This window comes from Equus asinus, chromosome 8 (genome assembly GCF_041296235.1).
Source record: "Equus asinus isolate D_3611 breed Donkey chromosome 8, EquAss-T2T_v2, whole genome shotgun sequence".
NCBI classification, from domain to species: Eukaryota; Metazoa; Chordata; class Mammalia; order Perissodactyla; family Equidae; genus Equus; species Equus asinus.
In genome coordinates this window covers 75603847-75625249 of record NC_091797.1, presented here as the reverse complement: position 1 = coordinate 75625249, position 21403 = coordinate 75603847, and the positions used below count along the sequence as shown (strand labels likewise).

General features: G+C 39.8%; 1 protein-coding gene across 13 annotated transcripts in view; it reads right to left on the bottom strand.

The window, feature by feature from the left end:
• MPHOSPH9 (M-phase phosphoprotein 9) overlaps nt 1–21248 on the bottom strand; it is a 57764-nt gene extending 36516 nt beyond the window's left edge. For 4 of the 13 annotated variants that reach the window (XR_011505311.1, XM_014858781.3, XM_044775993.2 and 1 more), the window contains exons 1-10: nt 21143–21247; nt 18631–18893; nt 16061–16214; nt 10678–10767; nt 9939–10462; nt 8898–9021; nt 5348–5438; nt 3566–3648; nt 627–752; nt 8–468 (exon numbers count right to left, since the gene is read on the bottom strand). Coding sequence is in view for 11 of the 13 variants with exons in the window: in XM_014858781.3 (XP_014714267.3) it covers nt 8–468; nt 627–752; nt 3566–3648; nt 5348–5438; nt 8898–9021; nt 9939–10462; nt 10678–10767; nt 16061–16214; nt 18631–18737 (1760 nt within the window). In the remaining 2 variants the exon portion in view is untranslated. Of the gene's footprint in view, nt 1–7; nt 469–626; nt 753–3565; nt 3649–5347; nt 5439–8897; nt 9022–9938; nt 10463–10677; nt 10768–16060; nt 16215–18630; nt 18894–21142 lie in introns of all 13 variants that reach the window. The other 9 variants (XM_014858785.3, XM_070515932.1, XM_044775995.2 and 6 more) reach the window with 9 other exon arrangements.
• Between the last annotated feature and the right edge of the window lie 155 nt (nt 21249–21403).

The following is a 21403-nucleotide window of genomic DNA, read 5'->3' as shown; positions in this document are numbered from 1 at the left end:
TACATACTTAGACAATATCACAGGATCTTCCAGGGAAGTCAATGAAATGCATTCTGGGACACTGTTGGCTGTACCTGGAAACTGGGACTGACCGACTGAGGCTGCAGTTACCATGACAGTGTTTTCTTCATCCACAGTGTTGACTGAGATGTCGTTACTAGTAATAGTATACACTGAAGGAAACGTGGAGCTGGTCCTACTTTCGTTCTGGAATGCATGATTTTTCCAAGGGTCCACTGGTGAAGTTTTTGTACTTGACAGATATTTTGGGAATCCAGATAACTGAGAAGCAATGTTACTTGCTTGTGAAAATGAGTCTATGTCAGAGTGACTAGACATACTAGGTTCTAGAACAGAGTCTGGTGAAAAGGATATTCTGTCATCAAGGGCATTCAAAAAGCCATGTGGTTGAATCCCAGAAATCTGCTGATTCGGCTTCATGTGTAACATTGGATCTAAAGTCAGTACCTAGAAATCAGACAGACAACAGTGAGGCTTCACCCTCAGTATCCAGTTTTTGTTTTTAAGTGAGTAGGCTTTAGATCTCCTAGGGAAAATTAAGCTTAAGATAAAGTTAGTCACGAAGCATCTTTCATTTTCACTCAGCAGAGTGTTGACAACTTTACCTCTGGTGGATGATTTGGGTTGGAAGCAGAGGTGAGATTCCTCTCGGGTAACTGCTTGTTTTCCCTTTGTTTTTTATGATAAATATCCTTCAGTGATGGTAGCTTCATCTCATTACTAGTATTAGACTTAAAAATATGAAACAAAATTATTTAAACGGTATTATCAATGATGAAGAAAATTTACTGATATCAAGATCAGCACCATAAAAAGATTCTGAAAATTTTAAATAAATTAAGACTCTAGACTGACAAGATTTATAATAAAAGTTTGGAAGTCATTACCTATTATTATGAGTCCCCTTCAGAATGAAAAAGTTTTCACATCCCCTAACCATAAATACTAAGGGGATAATTTGAACCTAAGTTGTTTAGCAGCCTAAGAATACTTCCAAAGAATAAAATCCATGGTAGTCCCCTACTCAAAGTGAGAACCAAGTTTGGAGGTCAGAAAAGACTTCATGATGAATGACTGAAGCAGGACGAGGAAACTTCTCACGAGAGGAATTTCCTGCAACTCAAGGGGACAGGTATCAGAGGTGGAGTTCCTCATCTATGTAAATACATTCACGTTTAAGAGTTGGCCGACAAGAAGAGTTAAGAAGTTACTCGATGAAAATAAGCTTCTTTTTTAATCAATAGAATAAGAAGATATGTCCCTAATTTCTACAGGTTCAAATTAGAGCTTTGCTACACTGGAAATGTTGCAAAGAGGTCTAAGCTTCAAATATTAACACCTTGGACTTAAATTATTTCAAGGTGGAACCTACTGTAGGGCATGACAGGGTACCATCTAACCCTGGGCCCTGAATTTAAACTGGACATTCTCTCAAACAAGATCACAGATTTAACAAGAGATGAACCGAAAGAACACATTCAGCACAGAGCTTTAAACTTATGTCCCACTTCCAGACCCTACTACACAGGCTGCAGAGTGCCATAAATTAATATTTTTTAATAAATCCTATACCTAACTTGTGAATAAGACAATTAATTATACTTTCTGTGTGCGTGCATCAGAGGCATTAATTTGTTCAATGCAAACCCTTAAAATTTACCAGATATTTCTGTAATCCTGCTTTGGAATTTTACTTTTTATATACCAACAACCTAGAGGTCCCCTTCAAGCCTTGAAGGCCATGGCAGGTAGCAGTGCTCTGGCTGTGGGGCAGCCTGAGGAAGCCCTGCCTCGTAGCCTGGGTAAACAGGAGAATTATTGTATTTAGAGTTCACAGTAATACAAGGTATCACTTTTCACCACTTTTATGATTTCTTTTCATATTTTGACATCTCTGAAGTGCGGATGCCTCTTGTAATTAATGGCATCTTACAACTACTTTCGGTCAAGTAGCAGTTGTGACCTAATTGTCATTGCTTGCTCATAAGCAAATACCAAAGCCATCAAAATTGGCCAAATAAGTGTCAGCAGCTTGGAAGAAAATCCTAGAGCCTACACTGGAATCCCCGAGAACCAGTCTTTACGGGATGGTGAATCAGACATGTTTAGCAACATTCCCCCTCTGGGAGTCAAAAGTAGGCCAGTTCTACATAACTACCAAGCCAGGTAAAAACTCAGCACCAAGGCCTTTCATCTTTTTTTAAAAAAATGCCAAATCACCAATGCTCGATGGCCCGAGGAAAATGGTACATGGAAAAACATAGAGACCAACACTGAGACAAAAGGAGGAGTGCAAGCTTCTGTAGGTGAAGAAGTTTTAACCAATTTACTTCATTTATATTTTCCTTTTTTAAGTAAAGTCATATGTCACTCGATGACAGGGATACATTCTGAGAAACGCATCATTAGGCGACTTCATCATTGTGCAAACATCACAGAGTGCACTTACACACACCTAGAAGGTACAGCCTACTACACACCTAGGCTGTGCGGTACTAATCTTAAGGGACCACTATCATTCGTGCAGTCCATCATTGACAAAACACCATTACGTGCTGTGAGACTACGTATAAGTTACATGATACACATCTACGTTGAAGTCTACAAGCTCTTTCTGCAAGAAAATATAAATTCTAAGTGATAAGAAAGCATTGTATCAGTCTAATTGGTAAATTTTTTTTCTTGGTAGACGATGAAACAGAAGAGAAGTCTTAAAATTGATGGCATCTTAGAGTGAACACAATCTAGTGTCAATTTACTGATGTTGCAGATCCGCTAACACACACAGCGAGCCCCATAACCACCAAGCCCACGGAGCCTGCCAGCCCCGCAATCTCACTTCCCCATCCTTCCTTTCTCTTTGTGTTTATCTGTCTCTCTTCTTTGCTCCTTTCCTAAAGGATAAAATGCTGGTTTCTGTCCTTCCGTGGGACTGATGCTGACAAGTATGCTGGTCCCCTGCTGCCCCATCTGTCTACACCTGTCACTTGTGCTCACACCTCACCTGCTCACTTTAATTGCATCTCCCCCTTTCCCCAACCTACTCTCTCATCACCTGATCAAAACCCAGAAGTGAGACACGTACCTCGATGTACACATACTGGACAGTTTGATTTCTTTGCTCTGAAGTAAACAAAATACTTACATTTCTTGCTCAAAGAAAATTAACACAGCAAATCAAACTGCTCAGAATTGCGGTACAGATCAATCAGTGGGACAGTATAATAGGATGGAAAATCAAAACCAGGTCTGGCAACAGGAAAAGTTTATCTGTGGATCTACTATGTTTAAATAGTAGGCAAAAAACCATCTCATTTAATTTCACAAAACACTCCCCGGGCATTTTTAATTCCATTTTTAAGTAACTTCCTAAGATCATAGAGGTAGTGAATGACAGAGACAGAATCTGAAAGCAGATGAGTATGATATAAAGACTATGCTTTTTTCTGTATCAGAAATTGAAAACTACAAAATTTGTAATGAAATAGAGTACTTAACTACAATTGTACGTGTAAATACATAAGGGTACTGTGTTTCAAATTACCTGGCTTGGTGACACGTCCTTCTCTAAAGTCTCAGGCAAAGAGTGATGCGTGTCCTTCTCTTCCCGCTTCCAGTCAGTCAGTCCTGCCATGTACAAAGACACAGAACAGCAAAGAGTGAGGAACAAGAACAGGATCCCTTCTAGAATAACTTATTTCTACCTAAAGAAAACATGGGAAGTGACTAGCTGTTGGCTGTCTGGATACAGGAAGCTGAATTTGGATGGGAAAAGATTCACATGAGTGCCTTACCTTCTAAGAGTCCTAACTTAATGATCCAAACATTTAAAACTGAAATATTATATTAAAAGTCAAGATAAACTAGTGCAATTTAAAAAATATTTTTAAAAGACGATAATTTCTTTATGAATAGTACAGACTTCCAGGGAAGCAATGTAAAAAATTCAATAATTCGAATACTTATTGAGCTTTTACTCTGCCAGGCTCGGGGAGCAGGAAGAGTGAGACACAAGTAATAAGTAAATCACGCAGCACGTCCAGTGTGTTAGAAGGTGGCGAGCACTCTGACGGTGCATTTACAAATCGGGTAAAAGGGGATATGTAATGTGTGGGGAGTGGAGGGCAGCTGCTCTCTTTGACTAGGGTGGTCAGGGTTGGCGCATTGCAAGGGTAAAAATTAAGAAGGCTGCCATTTTAGCCACATATGAGGGAGTTCCCCCAAACTGGGAGAAGAACATTCCAAGAAGCCAGCAACCAATGCAAAAGCCCTAAAATGAGAAGATATCTGGCACATTTGAGCAAACAGCCTCCCTGCTGAGCAGAGAAAGGGAAAGTGTAGCATAAAGTGAGGTGAAAGAGAAAAAGCTAGATCTTGCTGGGCCTTTGGGCCTCTGTAAGGACCCTGGCTGTTATTCTAAGGAAGCCAAACCACCGCAGAATTTTGAACAGAGGAGTCACATGATCTGAATTATCTCTGAAAAGGATAACATTGGCTACTGTGCGGAGAAAATGGCAAGTGCAGGAGTGAGAACGGGGAGGCTGGTTAGGAAGTTACAGGAGCCCAGGTGACAGATGATGGGGGCTCCATGAGCGTGACAGCGGGAAGGTGGGTTGCATTCTGGCAATTTTCATAAAGCAGAGCTAATTCCTCCTGATGAATTGGATGTGGGATTGTGGGAGAAAAAGAGCCAGCATGTAAAATCATTAAACTAAAATAAGCTTACCACAGAGAGTTAAGAATGGCTCACAGAGGGTTTAAATTTCTTAATTCATTTTGGGGCACCTGAAAAATGCCGAGATGATTTTTGCAGCTGTTCGAATTAACTGCAAAAGTCTGTCTTTCTATCTTTACAGAATTCGTAACACAAATTAAGGCAAGTAAGGAAGTTATACCTACCAGAGGCAAACCACCTAATATATTTACAGAAACCACTCTAATATACTGTACGTGATTATCATCCTATGAGAAATGCAGACAAGCTGTTATTTTAAAAAACTCTTTAAAATATAAGTATCCAGGGGGCCAGCCCCATGGTGTAGTGGTTAAGGTTCTGCATGCTCTGCTTTAGTGGCCCAAGTTCCAGGGTTCAGATTCTGAGCATGGACCTACACTACTTGTCAGCCGGGCTGTGGCAGCATCTCACATACAAAAGAGAGGAAGATTAGCACAGATGTTAGTTCAGGGCAACTCTTCCTCAAGCAAAAAAAAAGAGGAAGATCGGCAGTAGATGTCAGCTCAGGGTGAATCTTCCTCAAGGGGAAAAAATATATATACATATACATACACACACACACACACACACACATACACACAAGTATCATACCTGTTCCTGAATCAGACTTCCAATAATTTGGACTCTCATCTGGTTTATCGAGGTAAAAAGCACGAGGATGTGTAGCAGCAGTGAAGTCAGACTACAATCCAAGAAAGAAAACTATTAGCGACAGCTAAAAATCATTAGGCACAAACTGCTGACCCAAGGAATGAGAGCCAGGTGTCAACCTCAGGCCTGGAGAAACGTTCACAAGGTTCATGAACAAGGAGCCTGGTTTCTCCCTGTGGTTACAAGAAAGCAAAATGATAGGAACTAACAGTGAAGGATTTTCTTTTCCTATGTAATTTACAGATGTTTATTTTAGTTTTCCGTGGAGCTGCAAGGAGAAAACTGGGAGCAGGTGTTACTTAATGAGTTCAGAATGAAAATGTATTTATAATTTGCCATCTACTTCCAAAAGAAATTGGAAGAGCCTAGAATTAAAGTCATTTAGTATAAAAATTAATGTAAAAGCTATAAAATTCCTTTTTATAAGTCAAATCAACTCTGAAAACCGCAAACAATAATTAATATGAACTTTAAATACAAACAATTGGTTATTAGCCCCGGAAAAGGCTCCAAAGGCTTACTTATCATCAATTCCAATAATTCTGAGCTAATCTCTCCTCAAAATATCTCTGGCATTGTCACAGAAATCTGTTTCCAAACAGAACTATGTGAAAAGACTATTTTTACCAGAATTTTTCTTGTGAATTCCATCATGGTCAAACTTCTAATTCCTGTTAAAGCATCTAACCTGTCTTTGTTTAAAGCCATCCACGGACCCCCTTCAAAGTAAAAGCTCGCTGAGATAATGATGCTCCCCACTACCTCGCCTCGAAGGCATCCCTTAGCCTCTTGCCCATCACGAGAAATTCCTAGGTCATCTTTCGCCTTGTCTAAAACTCCTACCTGTTCAAATTTCTGTCAAGTGTCAGTAATTAAAAGAGCAGGAAAAGGTGAGTGGAGAAGACTAAGTGAAAAAACGCAAGTAAAATAGTGTCCTCTTCCCGATTCTGAGGTGCACACTGTAAGGCACTCGGCAGACCCTCCACCCCAGTGGCTGGAGCGGGGCTCACCAGACATGGCTGCCTCTGCTCTCCTTCAGGCAAACAAGCATCGGCTGAAGAAAACAGGCCCAGCTTTGACTGAGAAAGGAAAATATGGGGCGATGGAAACCCCTTCCCAAGAAGCTGACCCAAGCAAGGCACTTCATCAGTGTGGGGGACAGTCTATCAGCCCATCTGAAAACCACCACGTCCCACAGCCTGGGAAACGGCAACGTCAAGTCTGTGCAAGACAAAGGACCCAGGAGACAAGGACCGGAGCTTCGGGAAACCCTTATGCTCAACAATATCCAACCTCAAGATGTGCCTCAGAATAGGCAGGACCCTATAAACGACCACTGCATAAAAAGGAAACTGGATCTCAAGAGAAATCTGATCAGGAGGATTCCCAGAGTTCCACTGAAACTGGAAAACAATGGGAGAAGAGAAAGGATGAAATAAAGAGGAAAGTTCTGACTTTTGTGAATCCACAGAATTTGATTCAGAATTACGCACGTAAGAAAAGTATTTCAGGTGCGGTGTCTTTGATTCCCAACCACTATTACCCGAAAATCATTTAAAACTCAAATATCAAAGAAACTCGATTTCCCTAATGATTTAATACCAAAAATATCATTCACCTTAAAAAGAAAAAAAAAAAAACTTGTCCACGAGATAGATCAAAGAAGAGGAAAAATCCTCCTCAACGGGAATCACCCCCTCATCGTGGCTTCCACTCTCCACACTCTGCCATCAGCAGAGGCAGGCCTATCCCCAAGGGCAGTTCTCAGCAGGGCGCCTGATCTTCCTGCTACTGGTCTGACTCTCCAACAAGCCGAGGAGGAAAATGAGGCTAGACCAGTGGTTCCCAGGCTTGACAGCACACGAGAATCACCTGAGGAGCTCTGAAGCCTCCTGATACACAGGTCACGCGCGCACCAAAGAGGGCAGACCGATGGGGTTGGCAACCGGGTACAAGTCGATTTTTTAAGCTCCTCAGGAGGCTCTCATGTGCAGCAAAGTTTGGGAACCACTGTGCTACACTGAATAAATAATGAGCTAGGTCACAAAAGACAAGAAAACCAGTGAAGGTACCAAGTCACATACCACAAACTCAAAGTTTATGACAAGTGGAAAAGTCTCTCCAGACCGAGTTTCAGTTAAGGTGAAAAGAGAAGAAAAGAAATCAGTATGTATGAAAACATTCTTCTCCCTTTCTGCCAACCTATTCCAATGAAAACGCAACTTTCAGCCCAGCCTCCAAAGGCGTTCACGCTATCACACCAGACAAGAACACACCGTCCTTGATGGCACACAGGCGCAAAAGAAGAGCGCTACCAAGGCAGCACTAGAGGCCATGTCTGGGACCTGGGCAGACGCTTTCGGTTCACGCCGCTTTCTTCACCTCCACTTCCCTCCTCCACACGAATCTGAGTAAGTTTAAAGAACGGTGATACTAGGGAGCCTAAGTATCACGGGCTGAAGAAAGAAAATTTACTGAAAGCAAAGAGGAAGAAATAGTGCCTTGTGAAGGCTGAGCGACTGTCTTCTTTCAACTTCTCCTCTTTAATAGATCTTTTTCATAGGATGATGGAAAGAGTATGTTTAGGATGATCAAGACATGGCCAATTTCTAAAGGTGTCAAGTTTGTAGAGAAACCTGACTTTTGAATTTCAATGTATTATACTAAACAATGTTATTCTATGGCAATTTAGGCCAAAAAGGCTTTAAAGATGTGTGACACTTGCCAAAGCAGCTGCTACATTAGCAAAAGGGCCGCACAGAACTTAAACATTTAATCTCTTACAATTTGGATTATAAATTCAGAGTTGTCCAAACTTCCACATTTTTTTATAAAGCCATCATAAGCATTCACACATATAATACTACTTCTTACAACTTAACAGTAGTATAAATTACTTGAGGGTTTTCTAAAAACAATTAAATGGATTACTCCCTGGCTAAATATAAACATTTGCACTGCAAAGAGAATTAAGACCTTTACAAAACGGTTCATTTCTTATAGTATTTTATCCCTCATTAGTTTTTATTTCTGGCCTACTAAAGAACCAATACTTAGAGCAAATCACTGTTTCCAATCCTCTGACACACCAAAAGGAAGATGTATCAACAGAACAAATGAATAATACAAAAGAACAGGCAAAAAATGTCAAATGGATGAGCATTTGGTAAACCCAACGGGAGCTGGCCTGTTGGCACAGCGGTTAAATTCACATGTTCTGCTTCGGCCGCCCGGGGTTCACCTTTTCGGATCCCGGGCGCGGACACGGCACCGCTTATCAAGCCATGCTGTGGTAGGCGTCTCACACAGAAAGCAGAGGAAGATGGGCATGGATGTTAGCTCAGGGCCTTCCTTCCTTCAGCAAAAAGAGGAGGATTGGCAGATGTTAGCTCAGGGCTAATGTTCCTCAAAAAAAAAAAAGGCCGGTTTGGTAAACCCAACATAATTACCAGCACTGAAGCATGCCAGAGGGAGGGGACTTTTCACCTACTTTCTCCGTTGGTGATTTCTTGATTTGCTCACTTCCTTGCACAGATTTTGAAAACCCCTCTTCTGCATGTGCTCTCTTTGGTTGGTTCTGCTTCAGCTTTTGTGCCCATGATGTTATAGATTTACTATTTAAAAAGAGAAGACCAAAAGTACTCTCTTTAGATGCTGTCCTTCACAATAAATCAAACACTGGTAGACACAGAGTCAGTGGAAAATGCTTTGATGTGCTTTTCTGACAGCAGAGGATGGATCTGTATTGATTCACCTAAATTCCTTTGCCCAAGACAAAGCCAACAAACAGATGACCAGTGATTAACAATACATATAGTCTGCAGCCACGGGACAGAACGAAAACTGTCCCACGGCCCCTTCCAGTACTAAAAGCACTGTGAAAGCATATTTATTTACAGGAAACAATAATTATACTGTGTACACAAAAGATTTGTGTTGCTACAGCTAAATACCTTACTTTAGATGTCACATTTCAGAGATATAAAACTGAAAGTTTATTTTAAATGATTTTTTTAAATGATTTTAAATGATTATTGGCTTTACAAACATTCAGTCACGTTTCCTTCACTAAAACGTCCCCTGGGCAATCAAAATGTCATTAAACTTACAAAGTCTCTTTTTATATATAAAAAAACATAGAATTGAGTATGCTTGTGTATACTTTTTGGTTTCAAATTATATGAGTATGTGTGACAAAATTCCACTGTTGATAGAGTCCCATACTCCAATTTTTGGTAAGTTTATAGTGACCAGAAAATATAAAAGTACCTTTCTGGCAAGACCCCCCACCTTAAGAGTTTAGTAGTAGTCTTACAGCATTGCAAATAGGAAGAAAGTGAGATGTCATTAGTATACAATATGCTTTGTTTATTTCAATTTTCCACAGACAATAAAAGAATTTGATAAAACTGATAAATGTTCAAATACATCTCTTTCTAATATAGTCCAGCTAAAAGGTGATTTATTTACTATATTCTAAATGTAATAAACCAGTAAAACTACCTTTAAATGATGGAGAAATTCTACTCACCTATTTGTTTTTCCACCGTATACTTCCGAAATCTTACTTTCACCAAGAAAACTGTGCTCAAGTTCACCAGGAAAAGTGGAAATATCTTCCTTTAAAGATGCACCGAACTCCTCAGTAGCATGGATATAAAAACTCTTGTTTTTTACACCATCTACAGGTGACTCCGTCGGCACCACAGGCGCTCCGTACCGTCCTTTAGAAAACTCTTGGAGCTCCATGAACTCCTGAGGGTCCTTTGATTTGTAGGAATTTAATTCTGAGACACAAAAGGTACCATACCCGCTGCTCACTGAGCTGCTGTCCACGATGCAGTCTGGGTGTGATGCGGATGCTTCCTGCTGCATTTCAGGTTCCTTAGACTTAGGGTAACTAACAACAGGTTCATTTCTCTCACTGTTTTCAGAAAAAAAACCCATTTGACTTTCTGAAGATGTGTGTTTACCTAAAGAACTTCTATCATAGGAGGCCCAGGAAGCATTACTGGTTTGTAACTTGACTAAATTTTTAATCTCCTCTTGTATACGCTGAAAATAAAGTTATAGATTTGGGTAAGAAAGTATATTAAACATCACATTTTTATAGATGTTATGAAAATATTGTCCTTAAAAATATGATGATATTATAGTAAAGATAATACGTATGCTTTATCTTTAGTTTACAAACAAAACTGATAGAGTATTAATTGGTTCTTCTGCAAACCTTACAATATTAAAAAAAATCAATACAAATAACAACTTACTTGAATTTGGTTGTGAAACTGTTCCTGCCGGGCGACTATCTGTTCTTGGCATTGTTTTTCCACCAAATCGAAGAGCTGTAACCACCTGGCCTATTAAATTATAAAATATTTTAGTTAAAAATCATTTTTAACCTAATATTTAATTAAATAAATTCCTCCAGTGGGTAAGGGCCTTTTTTAAAAATTTATTTCTTATTGTAAAATTTTTAAGCTGAATTAAATAGGTATAAAACTATATTTAATGCAAAAATACAAGGATATAGGGCTTAGGGATACTTTCTCATGCAACCTGTGGTCTGGGTAAACTTGAAGGTCTGGATAAATCTTATTTCTCAAATGGCATCTTAATGTGATGTCATCTGCTATCATTTCTGATTAATCAAGAACCAGGAGTTCCACTTTGTATTTGTCTTAAGTTCCTCTTCCTTTCCTCATAACAGCTAATGATTTTCTTAAACACTGATTTGTACTCAGAAAAAGAATCCCATGTTGTCCTAATAAATAAAAGAGTCAGTTATTTTACCAGCAAAATGGGTTTATTTGGGAACAGCAAAGAAATTGCAGTTTGGGACAAGCAAGCTATAGCAAAAGCCACGGGCAAGTCCCGTAAACAAAGGAAAGGACCATTACTTTATAGAGAAAAAGGAGGAAGCTGAGAGGGGTTGTTTTAAAAGAAAGTCCGTTTGGGGCCACCCGGTGGCACAGTGGTTAAGTTCACACTCTGCTTCAGCAGCCCAGGGTTCTCCAGTTTAGATCCTGGGCTCGGACCTACATACCGTTCATTAAGCCATGCTGTGGCGGCATCCCACACAGAGGAACTAAGACTTACAGCTATGATATACAACTATGTACTGGGGCTTTGGGGAGGAAAAAAAAGAGGAAAAGTGGCAACAGATGTTAGCTCTGGGCCAAGCTCAAAAAACAAAAAAAGCAAAGTCCGTGAGAGAAAAGTGAGAGTGCAGGGTGATGATGGCTGGGCTTGCTGGGAAAGGAGAGTGCTTCCTGGAGGAGGTGTGTAACCGATGCCTTCCTGTTGGGGTCTGTAATTGACCTGGCGTGGCAGTAGCGAGGGCTCCCCCTTTTGGCCTCCCAACTCCATTTTAAATGAGGTTTCCTTTATTCTTTTTCACGCCCACATTTTAAAATAACAAACAGTCTGGTATTATGAGAATTCAACTCCTAATTTATTTGTTATTTAAGTAAATTTATTCTTTTTAAAGTCAGATGTTGAAGTGTTTTAAAGCACTACAGCTGATAAAGGAGTGAAAAAATGACTCAAAACCCATGGAAGTGCCTATAACTCCCTTCACAGCCACTTTTAGGTCCTGATCCATCCTTACTCCCAAAAGCAGTTAGTACTCCTAGAACTAGACTAAGCCAAAACACGGCAGGAAAGGGGGCATGGAGTTCCCCAGAGGCTAAATTCAGTCTCAAAGCTGGTGGACTTTCAGTTACAGACTACACACAATAATACATGATGTCAATAAGTAGCTACCAGGATGACTAGCTTCCCTTCTTAAACCTTTCAATGTCTTCCCACTCCTGCCACCTTACAGAGCCCGCAGGACCTGGCTCATACATTCCTCCCAACTTCGTCTCACCTGCTCTGTCCCTTGCTTGATATACACCGGCCTCGCTGGCCTCTTTGTGCTCCCTGAACATGCCACAACTGTCTTCTACCACAAAAGCTTTGTACTTGCTGTACCCGCTGCCCGGAAAGCTCTTTCCCCAGCTCTTAACATGGCTGGCTGCTTCCAATGCTGCAAGTTCAGCCTAACTGTCACCTTCTCCAAGAGAGCTTTCCAAACCATCCTTACAGTTACTCTTGTCGTCCTGTTTATTTCCTTCAGAGCACTTACCACTGTCAGAGAGTACCTCATGTGTTCACCTTGTTAACTTGTCTACCATCCCTCTATCTCCAGCTAGGACACAATGCGTATGAAAGAGTGAGCACTCAGAAATACAGTGTAAATGAGTATATAAAAATGTGTATTTCAAGCTGAACTTTTCTGGGTACTATAGACTACACACTCCAGAAGCCCTTCGGGTTAATGCTGAAAGCCAGTTACAGAACCACAGTACACAAGAGAAATAAGTTGAAACCTGTATAACAGGATTAAGGCAAAGGGGTAAAAAACCCTCAGGATTGGAAAAGGAAGGCTTCAAAATGAAATATGACTACTGAGAGGCAGTACTAATACTAAATCAACTAACTTCAGGGCAAGGTAGGCTGGATCACATTAAGTTCCTCATCTTCTCAACTTACCTATAATATAAAGTATCTTATATTAATGACAACAAAAAAGAAATAATGCGGGGCCGAGTGGTTAAGTTTGCACACTCCGCTTCGGCGGCCCAGGGTTTCGCCGGTTCGAATCCTGGGCATGGACACGGCACCGCTCATCAAGCCACGCTGAGGTGGCATCCCACATGCCACAATTAGAAGGACTCACGACTAAAAAATACACAACTATGTAGTGGGGGGCTTTGGAAGAAAAAGGAAAAACATAAAATCTTTAAAAAAAGAAAAAGAAAGAATCAGGCAACAGTTTTCACACAGCTTATACTAACCTTAAGCAACACCCTTCGGGGGTTACTTTTAATCTGATAAAGCTACTATTCACATAAAACTAAATTACAATATGAGGCCAGCCCAGTGGCATAGTGGTTAAGTTCACACACTCTGCTTCAGGGGCCCAGGGTTTGCAGGTTCAAATCCCAAGCGTGGACCCACACACTGCTCACCAAGCCATGCTGTGGCAGCGTCCCACATACAAAACAGAGGAAGATTGGCACAGGTGTTAGCTCAGGGCCTATCTTCCTCACCAAACAAACAAACAAAAAAACCTAAATTACAATAATGATAGAATAACAATTTATGCAACAAAAAACGTAAGACATTTGATATTAATCACATCCTTATTATCATTTTCCGATTTAGGTTATAGATGAATAGCGCTTAGGATATAAATTAGTGGAGACGATTTTGTTCTTCTTGGCCAGATTTTATAGCTAACATTTTAATTTTAAATAAACTTATTTAAGAACATTATAAATGCAGTGAATAACATTATTCACTTAACTATTAAGAAGGGGTATTATTCATTTCAAACTAAAATGATTTATGTGACCTGAATTTTACATATTGTTGGAGGATATGGCATCTCTTTAAAGTTTTCCCCTGCATGCAGTGTTTTGATGCGATAAGCCTGCCTGGGATTTCTAGTCTGGCCCAGTAAATACCCTTTGGGCTCTGACATCCAAGGTCTGACCCCCAGCTCTCCACCAACATCCTGTGTGGTGCGGAACAAGTAAACTTAATTTCTTGTGCCTCAGTTTCCTAATTTATAAAATAGGAATAATAGTCTCATAGATGGTTGGGAGGACCAAATTTTAAGTTTAAATATGATGCATGTAAAGCAGTGATTTCAATGGGGGAACTATACTTTGAAAACCTGTGAGGTCATGGTTGTCACAAAGATGGGGGGACACGGGGCCGGCCTGGTGGCCCAGCAGTTAAGTGCACACGTTCTGCTTCAGTGGCCCGGGGTTCGCTGGTTCGGATCCCAGGTGCGGACATGGCACTGCTTGGCAAGCCATGCTGTGGTAGGCATTCCACATAGAAAGTAGAGGAAGATGGGCACAGATGTTAACTCAGAGCCAGCCTTCCTCAGCAAAAAGAGGAGGATTGGTGGCTGATGTTAGCTCAGGGCTTATCTTCCTCAAAAAAAATATTTTTTAATTAAAAAAAAAAATACATCGGCTCCAGAGCTCTTCATGTTCAAATTGTGGAAGGTTTCATGTTCGGTTTAATAACATGAATTAGTCCCCTAAAGGGGCAGAAATCAGACAAATGTTAAAAACAAGGTGAAAACATGAAATTCAGGGAAAAGAGTCAGGAATAAGACTTGCACAATCCTTACCCCACCCACTCTTTCTAAAGTGCTACACTAAAACATGAGAGGATTTCGCTTTTTTAGCATACGAAATGCCGCAAAACACACTAAATATATTCAAGAAATTTTACTGAAATGGCCAGAGGGATATTTCATAGTCTGTCAAAGTAAGAAATATCTTAAGAAACTCTTCACCTAATAATCAATTATATGTCTACATTACAAAAATTAAGCAATTATTACTAAACATAATAAAAATAATTATCTGTTTTACCACAGGTGAAGAAGAAAGGGCAGAAAGAAAGAAATGGGTTCAAATGTGAAAAGGGGTGAGTAGCTGGTTGGTATTCTGGCTTACAAAAATCTGTATCTTAAATTCACAAATATATTCTGAGTCTGATTTAAGGTGCTGATTTCAAAGTATTATGAGTAACAATTTCTAGTCAGACATGAATTTGCCAAACTACAAGAGGCAATGCCTCATCTTTTAAAAACATGTTGTCAGGTATTATAAGCTAATGAGTAAGTACGTTAGCAGAAACATTTCATAAAACCTTCTATTTTTAATTGCTTCATTTTACAATGGCATTTTATAGGTCTTTCGTATTAGCACATACAGATGTTATATGGAAAAACATAAAAACTTAAAGCATAATGTTTTTAAGGTTTACAATAACACTCAGTTATTTTTATAACTTCAATGATTACAGATAAGGAATAATAAGTAATCACACTGAGGGGTGGCCGCTAGTAAATTCTTAAACAGGCACTGTCTCATTCCATTTATTCTACATTCTGAAAAGTAACACAAATGATGGTTTTAAAAGTATGATTAACATTTAAAACAAAATCTACACTCTAAATAAAGAATTTAATAATAATAATAATGTTTTATACATTCCTATTAAGCATTACCAAATCTAGCCTTGGAAAAGTCTATCTTGGGCATTACTCTATGAAACAAAATTTATATATACCAGTATTCTTTGAACTGTTAAGTTTTTATATCACAATTTAACCTATGGACCAAAAAAAGGACTAGTGACCTGAAAAATCAACATAACTCAATGTATCACAGCTAAAAGTGATAAGGTACTAAATAGAACCCTTAACTGATAATTAGAACATTCAAATATTTCAAAGTGGATTTAGATTTTCTTGATGACAATTCCATATGAGTTACTTAAAACATTAGGATTAAAAACAATATTAATAATTTTGGAATTCTCATTTCTCCGAACAAAGACATTTTAGTTCACATTTTAAATATAAACAGTATGTCTAATCACTAATATATTGTTAAAACATACTTTTGATCATCTTTATCACATTCATTCAATATCGTTCCCCAATACTCGATCACCTTACTTTAGCAATAACTTTAAGTATCATGCTCTTCAGGATATAAATTTCTAATAATTTAGAGTTTAGCAGAGGCACGTTTTATAATTATTTTAAAATTCTGAAAATAAAACAAAACTAGATACCTCACAGTTTTTCCAAAGTTCCGAATCAGTCTTTCCACTGTTTTGGAGCTCTTGCATTAAAGAGGTTAGGACTTCCACTGTACCTTGAATTACAGACGGTCTGGTCTTCCCTGAGAAAGAGGATACCCCATTTGTACTAAGGTGGGGACTACTTCTGTTGAAACATAAATAATTCAAATGGTTTTCTTCATTCTACCAAAGTGTTGAATAATTCAGCAGTTCAAGATTTAGCAGAGCAGTACAAAACTACTGATATTTAATCCTTCCTAATGGCACCTCATTTGTTGAAAATCTGATCACAAGTTTGTCCACGAAAGGAAAATAGCAGTAAAAAGACAGACAGCATTTATCTTTTTAAAAACACAACAGAAAGACCTTCTTCAAAAGTGAGAACCAGCAGAATACAAAAGTTCCTGCTAAACGATAAGAAAAATTTCCAGCTTCTCCAATCTAAATTATTCCAGAGGATTATTTCACCCCACTTCAAGAACAGCCCTTTAGTGTCATGGAGATTCTTTCTCCACTGCCCAGAATTACAGTCAAGTCTTGTTAACTGCATCCCCCTAATTTGGTGTGATAAGCTGATGCTTATCTTTGCACTGTCTGAATAAAAGTTGGGCCCAGCAAATTAGCAGCAAATATTCAGGATTGACTCAGGCTATTCAGGGTGTAAAACAGCATTGATTCTTTCCAGAAGGACTGCTTTTCCAAACTCGAGACAAGTTTATTTCAGATTTGTTTTATAAAAACACAAAGTATAATTAAGGACATTAAAATGTATTTCAATTCCAATCACTGAAAGATGATTATCATTTATTTATTGATACTCCACTTTGTTTCACAAAGACTTTGTAAAAAAGAGGGCACTAATGAAAATAACAGTAAAATAATAGAGTTAGGTTGGAGAAAATGTTAATAAAAATTCAAGGGAAAGAACATAGTATGCTGTCGTAAGGGGTTTATATAGTTGTGTAATAAGTTTAAATGTGGCCAATTTAACTGCCAGTCACAACGAAAAGGGAGACAAGTTCAGTTACATAATTTTCATTAGAAAGCCACATTTAGGTTCCTCCAAGCAAATCAAACCCTATGTTCTCAAAGAGATTTCTTCTAGAAGTGGGCTTCAAGGGGCCCCCAAATGATCCAAGAAACAAAAAGCATGACCAGTTGTATAGACTGCACGACAGACATCCCTTCTGGATCATTTCCCATGCTTTTTGTTTTCCCCCTTTCACCCTACTTTAATTTATGCTTTCTCCTTTTATTTTCTATATTTTATAAGTGGCCTTAAATTCCTCCTGAGGAGGGCAGAGAATGAACACATTTTTCAAGGAATTTATTTATAATAACACAATCTCTTACAGACCTACTGTGTTAAAGATATTTGCTTCTTTACCAGTAGCCCAGACTATTGTTTTTTGATTTTACTGGACCTGCTTTTTACAGCTGATCTCCTCTCTCGTGGTCCCTGCCTCTTTGCTGTTTTTAAGCTACCATAATTTAGAAACCCAAATAATCGAGCTTGTCAGACTATGTACAAAATGAGAGTAAACAGCCTCTGATTAAAAAGAAACCAAACATGGGATAGTTTAAAAAGAAAATGCGTTGTTTGATAGTATCTATTTCATCGACTCAAGAGTGTCTTTTTTCGCTTACTTCCTAGTATTCAACTTCAGTTGCTACTTTCCAGATTGGTGGGGTATTTCTGCAATATTAAACATTATATGTCCTATTAATTTAAAAACATAGAAACGGGCTGGCCCAGTGGTGCAGCGGTTAAGTGCAAACATTCCACTTTGGCGGTCTGCGGTTCGCTGGTTCGGATCCCGGGTGTGGACATGGCACTGCTTGGCAAGCCATGCTGTGGTGGGCACCCCACATATAAAGTAGAGGAAGATGGGCACGGATGTTAGCTCAGGCCCAGTCTTCCTCAGCAAAAAGAGGAGGATTGGCAGCAGATGTTAGCTCAGGGCTAATCTTCCTCAAAAAATAAAGTAAAAAATAAAAATTTCTAAAAAAAAATGTAGAAACAATATTTAGGCAACTAAATTTTAAAGATATACTTGTAATTTACCAAAAACAAAAAAAGTGTATAGAAAACCACAATTGGCACAACAAGCTCTCTTTCACAATGTTCCCCATGTAAAAGTACTCATCTCTGGGAGAAACAAAAATCATGGAAGAGGGGCTGGCCCCGTGGCCAAGTGGTTAAGTTCGCGCGCTCCACTGCAGGCGGCCCAGTATTTCATTGGTTCGAATCCTGGGCGTGGACATGGCACTGCTCATCAAACCACGCTGAGGCAGCGTCCCACATGCCACAACTAGAAGGACCCACAATGAAGAATATGCAACTATGTGCTGGGGGGCTTTGGGGAGAAAAAGGAAAAAATAAAATCTTAAAAAAAAAAAATCATGGAAGAATAAAACTATTCTTAACAACTGTCCCTCAACAGTTCCTGATCAGAGTAACTATAACACTATTTGGATAAACTGGTAAATTATGCAAATAAAGTTACTTTGATTTGTTGTTACACTAAAAAAAAAAAAAAATCTGTCCAGCTCATTCTTACCTATTAGTATTTAAGTTCAGTCCAAGAGAATGGGGAGAATTTTTTATATCAGATTCTAGAGAAGATGAAGTTCTTTGTAAGGGTTTCACCAAGTCAAAATCTTCCATAATGTACAGAAACTGTTATACTCTCTTATTGGAAAATGTAGGTTTTTTCACTGTTTGAAGAAATTGAGTCCGAGTCATCTTCAGATGCTTCATCGTCTACAGGCATTTTCAGCTGCTAACATTCAGAACTGTGAAATATCCTAAGCTCCCAAGAGTCTGAAAATGAATGAGGAAAAGAATACTACTATAAAAAGCCTCTAAACCTAGCAACTGTCTTTTCATGACTTTGGAAATCTTAATCCACATAAAGGATAGCAACATTATTCATAAGAGCCAAAAAGCAGAAACAAATCAAATGTCCATCAACTGATGAACAAATGTGGTGCAGCCATATAATGGAATATTTTTCAGCCATGAAAAGGAATAAAATACTGATATACACTACAGTGCAGATGAACACCAAAAACATTATGCTAAGTAAGAGAAGCTCAGTAAAAGACCACGCATTGTACGACTGCATTTATTTGAAATATCTAGAATAGGCAAATCTAGATAGAAAGAAAGTAGATTAATGGTTGCCAGGAGCTGGGGGAAGGAGAGAATGGGAGTGACTGAAATGGGTATGGGGTGTCTTTTCAGGGTCATGAAAAGTTCTTGAATTAGATAGTGGTGTTGGTTGCACAACTCTGAATATACAAAAAAAACCACTGAATTCTATATTTTAATAGAGTGAATTTTATGGTACGTGAATTATATCTCAATAAAAAATCTACAATAAGGGTGACTTGCAAAAGTAGTATCTCTTTTTCAGGTAATATTTCAGAATTTTATGTGTTTAATAATCAAGGTTCTAGACACAATTCTACTATGTAACAGTTGGAATACTTACATGTTTTATTCATCTGTTTAATAAATTCTACCAAGTATCCATGCTTGTTGATTTATACAGTGAAGAGATGAATGGCAACTGCTTAGGATTTAATTTGGTACTGAAAACAGCCAATTAAACTGTTAACAATGGTTGTTTTCCCACTGGCTGTAAGGTGAGGGGTGGCAGAAATGTCTTTTGCACTACACAGTCTTCTGGATTCTATGGACGTATTACTTCTCAAAAAATAAACTATTTTGTATTACTTCTCAAAAAATAAACTATTTGCCAGGTCAACTAAAATTTAACTGAAGCTAGGTGTACGGAGACAAACTGGCTATAATAAGTCAAACAATAGGATTCCGTCTTAGGGAATTCATGCATTTTTTTTAAAAAAGCAAGGGAGCAAGGGAAAAAGAAGAAAACCTATACTGCTTACAAAATGGAAAGTTTAGGTAGTGCAATAGAGGGAAACTATTATTCCCACTGCCTAGGGCCTGATTTACAAAGCACAACCTTAAAAACACCAGCTCATAAAGGAACCATTTCCTTCGGGGACAGGTGTGAAAGCCAAGGGTAACTGGACCTGACTAAATGGATTTCTCCCCAGTGGCTCAGCCCATCGCCAACGACAAATAGAGTATTGAAAGAGTCAGGGGCTGCACCTTCCAACTGGCAACAAAAATACCTGGATTCAAATCACCTTGCTCTTCTACCAGGAAAACACAAGCTCTCCAGGGACGGGGATCTGCAACCCCATCTATTATTTCCCCAGTGAGGTAATCCGGATGCAGGAGATCCAGATGGAAAACCGCTTGAAACGCAATGATGCTTTTCCAGCAGGCGGGGACGGGGCGGAGGGGATGGGGATGAAGGGGGGAAAAACCCCGCTATACAATGGAAAATTTTTTTAAAAAGACGGAGAATGGATATAAAAAGAGGTATTTTTATATTTTCCAGCAACAAAATATGATGCTTTGGAGCCCCCCAATCCCTAGCAAAAAAAGGGAGTTACGGAAAAAAGGAGCGACCGATCGGGGTCTACTGATGTATAAAAGTTAGCCAGGCGTTCTGCTTTGTTGGGAGGCTAACAGGAGAAAGAAGGAGTGACTTCAAAGGTTTTTGAGGCCAGATCCTGACATTCTCGCGCTCACAGCCAGACCTCAATTGCGGGTGGCGGCTCCCGGGTCAAAGGGGGAAGGCGAGGAAGAACCCACGCAGTCGCATAAATTGTACACAGCAGGAGGCTGGACAACAGCCACCGCTCCAACTACAATCGAGATCCCCAAAGTGAGCGGAGGAAGCTCGTCCAAAAAAAGAAAAGAAAAAATCCCACAAGCCCCCCGCCCCTCGGGAAGAGGCGCTCTGCGATTGGGCCGCGCCGGTGTCACTCAAGGGCACGTAGTCTAGAAAAGGTGCACGGCGGCCGGCAAGCCCCCACACACCCGCAGGTTGCGGCGGGGCCGCCTTGTCCGGTGGTTGTCTTCCCCCGCCCTAGCTCATCGGCACACTCGGGGCTCCTCTAAGACCGTGTCTTCTAAGTCTTGTCCCCCATCCCCCGCAACTGGGAGCTCCCCACAGACCGGCAGCCGCTTACCTGGCCGGCGCTCCCTCTGCCGATGTCAGGGTCAGTCGAGCGGCCTCTCGCGACCGTTAAACTCGGGGGAGCGTGCGCGCGCCCGGCGTCTTGCCTGCGATTGGCTGCTCAGAAGGGGGCGGAGACAGCCCAGGCGCGGCGCGCGCGTCGACTGCCCCCTCCCTTTTCCGCAGCTCGCGCCAAAGAGGGAGGTCCGAAGCTTGGGAAACGGGAGGGGGCGGGGCTGCTGTTAAATGCTCTCATCTGATTGGCTCTCTGGGA